The 13,603-nt window shown below is 36.9% G+C and overlaps 1 protein-coding gene across 1 annotated transcript; it reads left to right on the top strand.

Annotated features, from left to right (window-relative positions):
- Positions 1–2,557: 2,557 nt before the first annotated feature.
- Positions 2,558–3,735, top strand: LOC121968198. The gene is made up of 2 exons (XM_042518669.1): positions 2,558–2,810; positions 3,231–3,735. The coding sequence occupies exons 1-2, from the start codon at positions 2,694–2,696 to the stop codon at positions 3,483–3,485; spliced, it is 372 nt and encodes a 123-aa protein (XP_042374603.1). The 5' UTR covers positions 2,558–2,693; the 3' UTR covers positions 3,486–3,735.
- Positions 3,736–13,603: the final 9,868 nt, after the last annotated feature.

Below are 13,603 nucleotides of genomic sequence, written 5' to 3'. Positions count from 1 at the left end.
TCAAAGGAATAACAAAAATTAAGGTTATGTGGTGTAGCAGCTCTGCTGTCTTCATGCTTTGATAGCACCGAGTACCTGCTGTAGCATCCACTCAATTCTCTACACAACTTATCCGGATCAGTGGAGTTCAACAAACTAAAGTATCCTTTAATAAAGATAAGGATCGAAGTTTGAATTTCAATAGGGATAGATATTCTGAAGGCTGTGCATAAATTATGATTTATCTACCTTTAAAATTAGTCTTGAGAAGCTTAAACACTTAGATTATTAAAAAAAACAAAAATAAAAATACAAGCATGTCATTGGAAAAGAACAAGTCCAGTTGTTTGGGGCATTAGGGATGCCGACTTCTCTCTCCACTTTGGAAAAGAAGGTTGAACTTCGCATACAACTTTTTGTTATCTAGTCAGATCCTTATCAGAAGCCCTTGGTGCTTATTTGATTGTTCATTGCTAGCATTAACCTTTTATTTGAATGTTTTTCTTTCCTAAAGAAATATAAATGAGAAGTGGGTTAATACGACTAGATCACTTCAATTTGCTAGCAATCAAATTGTGATTGGAGCTGAAGACAAGCCAGCGGCGTAGAACTGGTTAGCCTGCTCTCTGGGTTCAAGCAAACTGCAAGACTTGATTTTGGCTTTTTATAGTGCACTTCCTTTCTTTGCTGCCTAAGTATACATCTGCAAGATTGAAACATGAATTATTTCAATTTTGATAAATTGGACTCTAAATTTCCAGTAGGACAAAAGTGGAGTAGTCCGAAATTTGAAGAATTGAAATTAGTGGACTCTAAATTTCTCGGATTGGGTCAGCAACCAAAACCATCCGTTTAGAGCAAGATCAAAGCTCCACTGTCATCGACGTGGATGGAAAATCTTTCTACTGTGCTTACTGGCCACACTGGCAGCCACATTCAATGGCAGGCAATTGAAGTTAGAAAGCTTATCTATTCCTGAACTTCGAATCTACATTGGAAACTCTACAGATTCTTATCCGTTCACTGTTTCTTTCCCAAAACTCATAAATTTGATTGACAGTGATGTGCTAACACTGTTGAAGGGAAAATGACACATCCCTTCGCCCGCCCTGAGTTGGGAGCTGCAGGAGGGCTTTTGGCGATAATTGCTGAAAGGTCCGAAATCTGATGAAGTCTATTGGCTAACAATTACTTATTTTTAAATTAAACATTTGTCGTTATGGATTCAAGTAAATTGTTATTGTGTGCCTAAAAACTCATGAGTTTTGAATCGTTAAAATGATGTCTTTTTAAACAGAATAAAACTGCCTATAATATATTCTATTTTAAAATATCTCGTATACAAGATTATCTTTTAGGGTGCAGGTATTAGGGGTGGTAATTATAATCAGATTCAGATTGGTAGATTCGGATTGACCGGTTTGATTGAAATATCAAAAGTTCAACCCGACCTAATTAGTATTTTGGATCAAATTGTTTAATCCGAATTCAATCCATTTATCTATATTTGATCCAAATTCTATCTGAAATGACCCATAACCCGAATCCAACCTGAAGTCGTCCTAACCTGAAATGATCCATTTATAAAAATGTATTCAATTTAATCCGAACTCAACTCAAATCTGACCCGAAAAGACCTATTTTATTAAAATATACTTATTTTAACTGAAACTCAACTTGAATCTGACATGATCTTGACCCGAAAATATTTATATATGGGTTCGTAGGTTGTAATCAGATTATTTCAGGTTGATCCGAACCTGATTTAATTATTAATCGTGTCAATCAAGTTGATTTGAACCCTACCTGAAGCTAATAAGACTTGATCCTAATATGATTTTTTTTCATGTTTAGTTTGAGTCATATTTTCATATCGGATCAGAAATTACCACCCCTAATAGGTATCTTGTTAATCAAGATCTTAAATTTATATTTCTAGTTTGCATCTAAAATCATTTTCTATCATTTAATAAATTTACTACCTGTGAGAAGTTCAAACAAGGGACATTTTGCAAATGAGTGAAGTCGTCAAAGTTTGCTCTCAAAATCCCCAATACCTCCATCGACGGGCATCAAGTAGATTTGAATCAATACGTGAAAAAGAATATTTACAGATTGATTGATAGCTGCAGTGCGATTAATTTATTCCAAAGAGAAGGCAATTTTAGAATGTTGGCTACGGACTGATACATCATTCGTGCTAGTCGATAAAAATTTTTCTTAAGATGGACCGATCATATCTGGGATTGATTAGTCTGAAGAGTTCAATATCTGAATTATAAAAATAATATAAATGAGAAAACCTTGAAATTTTGTTAGACCTCAAAGGGGATTGGCCAACCTACACTAGGTCCCAAATTCTCGAGGTTAGTGGGGCATTAATCCCTGCAACCCCGTGTAAACTCTCTCCATCTACCACTTAGTCTTCTCAGTCATCGTAATTTACCTCTTCCGTATTTATTCTGGGACGAACTTACGAGGATGCCGAGACGAACGTATTCACTTTTTGCCACAAATTCTCCCCCAACCCACATGCCTCTCCTCCTTGCCTTTGTCTATTAAAGTCCGTGGCCAACCCAACCAACAGGAAAGGACAGCAACGAAGAGTCAAGCCAACTCACCCTACAAATTAAGATAGCAAGGCAGGCAGTGTTGTTGGATCCCTTCTCCTCCTCCTTTTTCAAGTGAAAGAATTCCAGCACTAGTTGTGGAGTATGGCTTTGGACGTAGAAGATGAAGCGTTTTTTGCAGATCTAAACAAGCAACTTGCCATGCTGATCATGGACGATGACGAAGAATTCCCAACTCAGTGCCCTCCCCTTCCAGTTCAGGTATATTACTACAGCAAATTTCCACACTGAATTTCTCTTTTTCCCCTCTAGAAGAGGACAAATTATTCTGCCATGAATCTGTTCCTTCTCCTCTTGTTTCTTGATCTTGCATTTCTGAACATTTTCATGCTTTCTTCCTGTTCCTGATCATGTTATTTGGCCTTTTGTTCCTCAAGAAAAGTTGCTCAACCAATAAACATTCGGAACAAACATCAATTTTCCTTGTTGGAGTAATCCAATTGTGAAGTACAAGCCATAAAGTTCTCATCAACTTGTAGCCAATTCATACCTCTTCTTTTGCTTCCCCCCACATCAAATACCTCTTCAAAACACCTTTTTTTTTAAAAAAAAAGTTTTTTAATTAATTATAGTTAGAATTGCTGGTGGCTCTATTAATTGCTTGATGTTTAATATATGTAGGAGATTGCTTACATGCCCCAGATGATAATGTTGATGCCACCATACATAAGTGAGGTGGTCCAGAGAAGGGAGAGAAAAGGAACTGGAGTCTTCATCCCCAAGTCTACTGCTCCAAGAAAGAAGAACAAGTCAAGGAGACCCACCACATCATCAATGGAAAACAATAACAGCAACAATAATTACTCAAAGAGGCTGCAACAAAAACCTCCCATTTATCCAAACTATAACTGCAGCAATTCAAGTAGTTTTCTGTAGACAGTCTTTTGTTGCTTGAAGTGTGATTCTGTATGTATAGAAGAAAAAAACAACAACTTAATATGGATATGAATTAGTGATTTGCTTGTGAGGAGGGCCAAGAATAAGGTTGGGACCTCTTCAGTGAATTGTATAATAATTACTCTGATTGATGCATTGGCCAGTCAGGTAGATAGGACTGGAGCAAAATTGTATAAATGTAATTATTGGTGAAAGTAAAAAATATCCAATGAAATGAATGAATTAGTAAGATTGATCTGGTGAAGACTTGCTTAAAAGAGTTGATTATGCTTTATTCTCTTGCACTCAAAACACTTTGTCCACATTTATCCTAACTACATGAATTATTCTTTTTCAAACAATATCAATTCTTACATAAACTATATGAATGAAATAAATGGATTTTTCATTAAATTTTAGTTATGTTTATTTTTTTAAGATATTGATAAGCATGGCATTGAATGTCGTAGTTCATGTCGAAAAGAGAGGTTAATGTCAGCATCTAACGAGTGGGCCCAGAATCTAACAAGATGCACATGCATGGCACACCATAGATGTTGGGGATCTGTACGCATCCCATGTTATGGATTCTTATGGGAAACAGAGTTATCAGAATGTAGTGGTAAAGCATTCGACAGATAAATAACAGAATCAAAATTCCAATTTTAGTAAAAATAATTTTGGAGATCGACCTCAATAAATTATATTTCAAATTTATTTGGTAGATGAATTTACGAATGTCAACTTTCTAAATTCTAAAAGTATAAATTAAATTAAATTAAATTTAAAAAAGAAGTGGACATGCATCATCCACATCACTCTTATCTGCTGCTTGTGGTGATAGGCAGAGCTGCTTCATTGGTGGTGGGACAACACAATTAAAGTTAATTTTATCATTCTTCTCAAGAAAATATTAGTTTTTTTTTTCACCTCAAAATCTTTAATGTTCTTGCAATTTAGTTTGTCTTAAATTTCTAATTGATTTTGAATATAACAAGTTAAAGTAAAAAATGAATCTTGGAATCTTGTTTCTTTGAAATTAGTAAGTTAGTATGCGCTTCATGGTGTTACAGTTATTTTCTAGGAATTATTTTTTTAATCAATTAATCATGATTACATTGCAAAATTAATTGCTTAATCTTCCAAGAAACAGTAGCATCTTTGAGTAGATTGGTTAGTAATTAATTGATACTGAGTTAGATTTTTTTTTGGACAGTGTTTGTTTTGTAGTTTATTAAATTTCTTTAAGTCTGAAAAGAGAGACATATTTAATGCACTCTGGAATTAGTATATTGGAAGCAAGATATTTAGTACACTCAAACGTTTAATCTATAAAAATTAAAATAACAAAAATGAAGGTCAAACCCAATCACAAGAAAATTGCCATCTTCCTTTCAGTTTTTTTTGGACATTTAAATGGATTCAACTCATGAATTTGGTCCCTAAAGCTTGTATGAAAACATAAGATGAAAATCCAATGCAAATCTTGCAAATTTGGTGGCAAAAGTTTGCATTAAATCTGGAAGAGTTTGGCTATTTACCAGGCTCTGCTTCTGGTACACAATCTCAAAAGGCAAATAAGTCCTTAATATACATCAACTATACAAGCAAAGCCCACCGTACCGTCTAAGAATTTTTCTTTTAAATGAGATATGTAACTATAGAATACTGGACTTCTGGACTATTCGCCGTGAACATCTTCTGATTTATTATGACCGTCGATGAAAATTTCTATGGGGTCTGGTCAGTCACCTCTAAAAAATTTTTAAAAAAAATAATACAAGCAAAGCCGAGGAGAATCATTGCTCCTGTTAGTGTATTCTTTTCATGCTCAAGCTTGACAATATCTTAGGAATTAACATGGTCAAAAGGGTGGGCTACGATGTTGAACGGTGGATCACGTGTCTAAATAAGTAAGATCTAAATAGTCACCTTGACATGATCTTCCAGCATGGCCTCAACATGGGTCAATCTCAGATGGGGCAGCATTAACGACTGAACGTGACATGCCAATCATGATGTCAATACACAATCATGCCTATCTCTCACATTAATGGTGTCGGACTTGCATGTTACCGAAGCGTACAGAGAGTAAAACGGTAACGATGGGGTGCTATGTCAGTCCTCATGTCCGGGTCGATAGTCAAGTGGCATGAACTTTAATCCAGTCAGTCGGACTCAGGTCTTATTCGACTAGACTTGATGGGGAGACTTGTGATATAGCAGATAGAGGAAGTCTTCACGTGGCAATATGAGAGTCAAGAGTCAAGCTGGTTGGTCAAAAATCAAGCTAGGGTTAGAAACATAGCCAACATCTAACTCCAAACTCCATCAAGACATGACTTCGACTCCATCAACACTCGTCTCCAACTCCATTTGTAACATATGACACACAAATAATAATAAAATAATAAGGGTTAATTGAGAAATAATCATATAGAATTTTCTAAGAATTTTTAGAAAATTTTAGGAATTTAAATGAAGTTCGTATGACATATTTAAGGGGGCTAATCCATTAGACTTAGAAAAAGTCTGTTTAAAATACTCATTTAAGTTGAGAGTTGATTGAAATATAAACTTAGATTGATTAACCTAAGTTATATATAAAAGGGAAAAAAAATCTAATCTCATTTATCTCTACTAATCCCTCTCCTTCTCTTCATCGCCGCCTCTACCACTCCCGATTGCCCTCCTCGTGCCACCGTTGGACGCTGTCGATCGACGCCATCACCCGTTGCCTATCCAAGCAGTGGCACGACTTTTGTCACAATGGCCTCATGACCACCGCATCTCACTTCCTCTTCACTAACGTCGGTTCCTTTCTCCCCGAGTCGATGCCCCCCTTCACGTGAGGCTGGGACAGCGACGCCACTGGCCAGAGTGAGAACCCTCATTGCCTCTTCATCCGAACCCAGCCCAACCATCATCGCTACTGTCGCGCCACCTCCACCTAGCGTCATGTCTGGCCGAGGCCATCATTGTTGGAAGCCAGCTGCCATCTTGTGACAGCCGTTGTTAGGCACGTGACTGTCGGCACAGCCCCCTGCCTCGCCTGTTGTTGCCCCTCTATTGAGCCACTGTTGTTGACCCTCCACCACCTGTTGTTTGCCACTCTGCCGCTAGGAAGAATAAAGAAGGGTAAAGACGTTTAATCTTATATGTAGATTAATTAGGTAATTCATTTCTTAATTAATCACTTAGTTGAATAGAAATTGGTAAGCATGGATTCTTTGGGAAATTGATCGGTGGCTTAAGAATAGATTTATTATCTGATGATTAATAGGTTGATTAAATCGGGGTTCTTTCAATTGATTAAGATGTAGGTTTTCGTTATCCAATCTACGATTGATCTAGGTTTTGATTGTATTATTTGTCGCAGGTTTCTAATTCGTGACAGGAGCTTAGATAGGAGGGCATTTAGCTTGATCTATATTTAAGGTGGGTACTTCTTCCTTGACTTCTATAGTTCATTGACTTTAGTGCATGGTTATAGTTGATGGATTAGGTTGCTTTACCTTGACTCTATTCGTATTTTCTTCATGAGTTTGATACTTGCTTGTTTGATCTTTAAGTTAATCAATTTATATTCATACAGTCTCATTTTATTTTCATATCTTATAGGTGTACACATGTACATGGTGTGTACAATAGAATGTTTGACATTTTAGCTAATCATGTCATGAAGTGTGCACACGTATGTAATGTGTACAATAGGAAGATGCTTATGTTATGTGATGCATATCATGTAGTGTACACATGTGTACGATGTGTATCATAGGAAGATGCTTATAATTTGTTATTGTAAGTACCCCATGATAGTTTTGATATGATCAACCAAGTCAAGCTAGGTTTTATTATGTTTTTGATGTCCTGTGTCTAAGTGTGCAAGAACTTAGAAGCGTGTCTAAGTGTACAAGAACTTAGGAGCATAGGAAGCCGAGCAAAAGATGCAGCTAGCGAGAAGACGGCACGAGAGAGAGTCGACTGGCTCGATGTGTCTAGGGACGAGGCACCGCGGAAGGGTACGCTGGCGGACGAAAAGGAATAGACTCTGTCAGTATCCCCTTCCAGAAGCTTAAAGCTCTTCCAGGGCTATAAATACAACCATGATCCCAGTATTTGAAAAAAAAAATACTTGTAAACAATTCCTTTGTCTGCTCTACTACTATTTGAACTGTCAACGCTGTGAGAGGCTTCTCCGTCTGAAGGAGACTTTGATAGCGAGCTCTATTTGTCCTAGATTAGCAATCCTCTGATTGCGAACCAAGTAATTCCTTTTGTGCCTCTGTCTTTAGTTACTTCTTATTTCTTTTTATGCAAGTGTCTGCTTTAATAAAATCGTAAAGTTTGAGAAATGTTAGTTTTTATTTGCAGGGTTATTCACCCCCTCTAGTCGGCCTCCAAGGGACAAACAAGTGGTATCAAAGTAAGAACGCTTCAAGAAGACTAACTGCCAATCGAAGCACAAGAGATGGCTAGACCGAGCATCTGTTGGCACAGCGGGGGCGGTAAAAGGGCACAGCGTCTGTTAAAAAAAACTTTCTTTGTTTTTCTAACTAAGATTAGTAGCACTATCACAATAATTATAATCTCAAAAATGAGCAACTAATAAAAAGAAGAGGCAAACAGATTTGACTTGATTACAACCTAGGTAGTTGTTAATCCAAGGTGGCTGCAAAGCTCTACTAGAAAAATCTCCTTCTCTGTAGTCGGAGAAGTCTCTTACACTCTTTGAAAAACTCAGAAAAGACTAGAAAATGATTACAGTAGTTGTTCTCGAGTTCTTGTACTATTTCCTAGATCCAGGGGTCTTTTTATAGCTCCTGAAAATCTTATCCGTAACTTGAGGGCGCCTCCAGCGAGGCGCCAAGGGATAAAGCTTTATCCCTTAGCAACGGTCAAGTTGGTCTGGTCGAGGGCACCTCCAATAAGCATGGAGGGCGCCTCCCATGGTTATGGAGGGTGCCTCCCATACTTTATGGAGGGTGCCTCCCATACTTATGGAGGGTGCCCTCCACCTGCAACGTATAAATTGCTCCAAGACTTCCTTTGGATCTTCCTCTGCTCCGTTCGCCTGGGTGATTTCAGTCAATCGAAATACGGCTCACTCGAACCCAATTTTCAGCCTTCTCCTCGAACAGGCTTCCACTCCGGCTTCTCATCCCTCGAACGTCGCGTACGTTCTTCTCGTCCACCAATATACTCTTTCGCAACCCTTTCATCCCTCGGATTCACCGAGCCTGTCGGCTCCCTTCCCGTGCCATCCTTCTCACTAGTTGCGTCTTCCGCTCGACTTCCTGTGCTTCTAAGCTCCTGCACACTTAGACACAAGGATCAAAATAAAACAGGATCCAACCTAACTTGGTTGATCACATCAAAATAATCACGGGGTCCAACAATCTCTCCCTTTTTAATGTACATCAACCCAAGTTCAAGTTAGGGTAATAACAAACAAGTAGTAATAAAAAATTGCAAGTAAAACTTTTTAAGTATAAAGTTTACAATAAAAGTAATTGCAACACTAAGTATAAAATAAACTGATTTATATTCAGAATTTGAAAAAAAAAAAAAAATCCTAACTCCCTCTACTCCTCCTAAACTTGTACATATTCCTCCCCCTTTAATCACATAAAAAATAGGGTAAAAATATGGAAATTTAAATTTTAGGAAAAAAAACTTGATTTAATAAACAAGTAAAAGAAATTTAAAACAATTTCCAAGTTATGGAGTTTTCCAAAAATTGACAAACATTGAAAGCATTATCTTAATTAATTTCACAAGCTTATCAATTTGTCAATTAAATATTTAATTCAATAATCGTCTTCTAGGTTGTCGCGAGGCATTAGGTCTTCTTGGTTGTTGGATCATCAACTACTTCTAGACAAAAACTTTTAAAGAATTTAAACATTTAACTTTTCTAAAAGCCTTAGAATTTTTTTTTTATCTAAGTATGATTTTGGAACCCAATATAGGTTCCTTCCTACTAGATTAACTAAAAATTTGGAGGGTAGATGATTTTTTGGAACTCTCCTTATTTATCCCTAGTGATGTCTAATATATCAATTTAGTCTACCATAAATTCTAAGTTTTGATTTTTGAAAGTTTTATAGTTTCAAGCATGCATGTTCATTTTTCAATTTTTTGATTTTAATTTTTAATTTTCCATTTTCTAATTTTAGATTATCATACAATTCTAGAGGACATGTCTTTGCTAAGTTTAATTTTAATTCAACATTTTTTTTTTCTAATTTCACTTGATCTTTAGTAAAAAATTTAATAAAATTAAAGGACTGCTTGGGGGAGAGAGCATGTACCTCACTTACCTCAATTTCTGATGCTCCCTCTTCATCGCTACTTTCTTCCGATGATCCTCCCCCTTCATTTATGCTCATCTCTGAGCTAGTCTCATCTTCTTCTTAATGAATTTTCATTAGGGCTAGTCTGGCGTATGCTTCGATTTCAGATTCGGAGGATGACGACTCGTCCCACATGGCTTTGAGATTATGTTTGGGCCGAGCTGCCTTCTTATTCTTTTCCTTGTCTTTGTTCTTCAGTTTCAGACAGTCATTTTTAATGTGTCCTTCTTCATTGTAATCGTAGCATCAAACCTTTCTTTTGTTTCGGTAATCCCTCTTTGTCTGCGATTTAAATTTATTAGATTTAATAAATTTATTGAACTTTCTTACCATTAGAGCTGCTTCGTTTTCATCAATAGATTCATCGGAGTCTGAATCGTTTATTTTTGTCTTCAGGGTAACATTCTGACTTGGTCTTTTCCTTTGTCCTGCACACCAAGATTTGTATAATTCGAAAGTAGAGAAAAGACTTTCTAAAGTACTTACCTCGAGATCCTTAGATATATAGTAGGAGTCTACTATAGTTGTCTATTTAAGTGTTCTTGTGAACGTATTTAAAGCATACCTTTGTGCATCCCGATTCGTTACCATTTCTCCGAATTTGTTAGTCTGGTGATCAGCTCCTTGATTCTTCTATGTAATTGTGCTACTGACTCTCCTTCTTCCATCGAAAGGTTCGTCAGTTGATTCCGAAGCACGTCCCATCTCGCTAGATTTGTTTTGGAAGTTCCTTCGTGCAGTTCTAGGAACTTTTCCCAAAGTTCCTTTGCTGAGTTGTAACTGCCGATTCGATTGACCTCCTGGGGTGGAAGAACGTTGAGAAGATGGAATTCTGCTTTACCGTTCACCACAAAGTCAGCTTGTTCCTTCTTCGTCCACTGATATTCTTTTTTGTCTTTCGGAACTACAAAATCATATTTCATTATTAATAGAATTTCGAAATCTATTTTGAAGAATACCTCCATCTAGCATTTTCATTGTGTGAAGTCTCCCTCAAATTTTGGTGGTTGAATTCTTGCACCGGTCATCATCTTGATCTTGATGCTTTAGTCGGCGGTTAGTCCTTCTGAGACGGTTGAGCTCTGATACCACTGGTTGGTGCAGTGAGGCCGGTAAGAGGGCGCAACGTCTGTTAAAAAAAACCTTTCTTTGTTTTTTCAACTAAGATTTGTAACACTATCACAATAATTATAATATCAAAAATGAACAACTAATAAAAAGAAGAGGCAAACATATTTGACTTGGTTACAACCTAGGTGATTGTTAATCCAAGGCGGCTGCAAAGCTCTAATAGAAAAATCTCCTTCTCTATAGGCGAAGAAGCCTCTTACACTCTTTGAAAAACTCAAAAAAGACTAGGAAATGATTACAGTAGTTGTTCTCGAGTTCTTGTACTATTTTTTTAGCTCCAGGGGCCTTTTTATAGCTCCTAGAAATCCTATCTGTAGCTTGAGGGCGCCTCCTAAGGGTTTAGAGGGTGCCTCCAGCAAGGCGCCAAGGGATAAAGCTTTATCTCTTGGCAATGATCAAGTTGGCCTGGTTGAGGGTACCTCCCATGGTTATGGAGGGTGCCTCCCATACTTATGGAGAGTAGCTCCTATACTTTATGGAGGGCGCCCTCCGCCTGCAGCTTATAAATTGCTCCAAGACTTCCTTTGGATCTTCCGCTGCTCCGTTCGTCTGGGTGATTTCGGCTAACCGAAATAGGGCTCACCCGAACTCAATTTCCGGTCTTCTCCTCGAGCAGGCTTCCGCTCTGGTTTCTTGTCCCTCGAATGTTGTGTATGTTCTTCTCATCCACCAGTGTACTTTTCAGCAGCCCTTTCATCCCTCGAATGCACCGAGCCCATCGGCTCCCTTCCCGTGTCATCCTTCTCTCTAGCCGCGTCTTCCGCTCGACTTCCTATGCTCCTAGGATCCTGCACACTTAGACATAGGGATCAAAACAAAACAGGACTCAACCTAACTTGGTTGATCACATCAAAACAACCATGGGGTCCAACAACATCTACCTATTGAAGTTCGAGGGGGAATTTGCGAACTGGAAGAAAAAGATGGAGGTATTCTTTAAAACAGATTTTGATTTATTACTAATTATGAAATTTAGTTTTGTAGTACCAGAGGGCAAAGGAGAATATCAATGGATGAAAAAGGAGCAAGACAACTTCATGATAAACGGCAAAGCAGAGTTGCATCTGCTTAGCATTTTACCACCTCAAGAAGTCAATCGGATCAGAGCCTACGAGTCAGCCAAGGAGCTCTGGGAGAAATTCTTGGAATTACACGAAGGGACTTCGGAGGCAAAACTAACGAGACAGGATCTGCTTTGGAACGAGATCAGTAACCTCCGATTAGAAGAAGGCGAAACTGTTGCAGACCTTCACTCAAGGATCAAGGAACTCATCACCGGACTCACGAATCTCGGAGAAAATGTAACCAATCAAGATTTGCTAAGGTATGTACTTAACGCATTTCCCAGGACTTCTGAATGGATATCCTTAGTAGATGCATATTACATCTCTAAGGATCTAGAGGTAAGTACTTTAGAAGAGTTATTTTCTATATTTGAAGTTCATGAAACTAGATGTGCAAATCTGAAGAAGGAGCCCAAACACAACATTGCCTTAAAGGTAAAAATGGATGAACTGGAATCCGAAACTTCTCTCGATGATGACGAAACGACGTCCATGGTAAGGAAATTTAAAAAGTTATTTAAAACTAATAAATTTAATCAAGCGCAGGATAAAAGAAGAAGAAGAAAAGTAAAATGCTACCACTACAATGAAGAAGGGTACATGAAAGATAACTATCCTAAATTAAAGAGCAAGGATAAGGACAAGGACAAGAGCAAGGACAAAAGACCAGTCCAGAAAAAGTATCAAAATCTAGAGGCAGCGTAGGACAAAATGTCATCTGAGTCAGAGATCGACGCCATCGCCGGACTTGCGCTAGTGTCAAGTCACCAAGAAGACGATAGAGCAAGTTTCTCGGAGGTGAGCATCGAGCGCATCGATGAAGGGAGAGAAATATCATAAGAAAACAGCTCTACAGGCGGGAGCATCAGATTTTAAGATCAACAAGATAAGTCAGTTATGATCTATACCTCTAGATAAATTATTTGAATTTATAACAATATTGTCGAAAAGTTCTTACAAATTAGAAATTGAAAATAGAAAATATAAAAAGGAAAATAATGAATTAAAACTAACTTTAGCAGCATCTTGTTGATTAGAAGATTTCAACAAGATAAAAGTTGATAATGAAAAGATGAAAATATAAATAGAAAATTTGAAAAAATTTTAGATACTCACATGTTCAACCAACTCAATATTATTCAGAATTTAATTGGTATTATAGATATCATAAAAATCAAATCAGAAAACTATCAACAAAACATATTCCAAAAAAACTTCTTATTAATCCGGTAGGAAGAAATCTATTTTGGATTCCAAAATCATGCTTGGATTGAATTTTTATGCATGTCTTACATTTGATTTAATATTTTTATTTCTTAGAAATAATTATTTGATTTAATATTTTTTGGTATAATTTATGTTTAAAATAATTTTGATCCTAATTTTCTCAAGAAAGACGAATTCAATACTTATCGGTAGGAAATTTTTAAAAAAATTTTGACCATTAAATTATTTTTTATGAATCATTTAACAAAAATCATATTTTTCCCTTTAAAATTATTTTGGAGAGTTATTATTTCAAACTTTATTTTTCTGTGAAATATTATCATATTCTCTATTCAAGAAA

The sequence above is a fragment of the Zingiber officinale genome, chromosome 3B, assembly GCF_018446385.1.
Source record: "Zingiber officinale cultivar Zhangliang chromosome 3B, Zo_v1.1, whole genome shotgun sequence".
NCBI classification, from domain to species: Eukaryota; Viridiplantae; Streptophyta; class Magnoliopsida; order Zingiberales; family Zingiberaceae; genus Zingiber; species Zingiber officinale.
The sequence above is the reverse complement of the archived record's forward strand: the minus strand, read 5'-3'. Positions and strand labels throughout refer to the sequence as shown.

Excerpts from the sequence above, each read along its gene's own strand:
- LOC121968198 (XM_042518669.1), top strand. The coding sequence starts at position 2,694 with ATGGCTTTGGACGTAGAAGATGAAGCGTTTTTTGCAGATCTAAACAAG. Across the intron at positions 2,811-3,230 it reads GCCCTCCCCTTCCAGTTCAG|GAGATTGCTTACATGCCCCA; the intron begins GTATATTACTAC and ends TAATATATGTAG.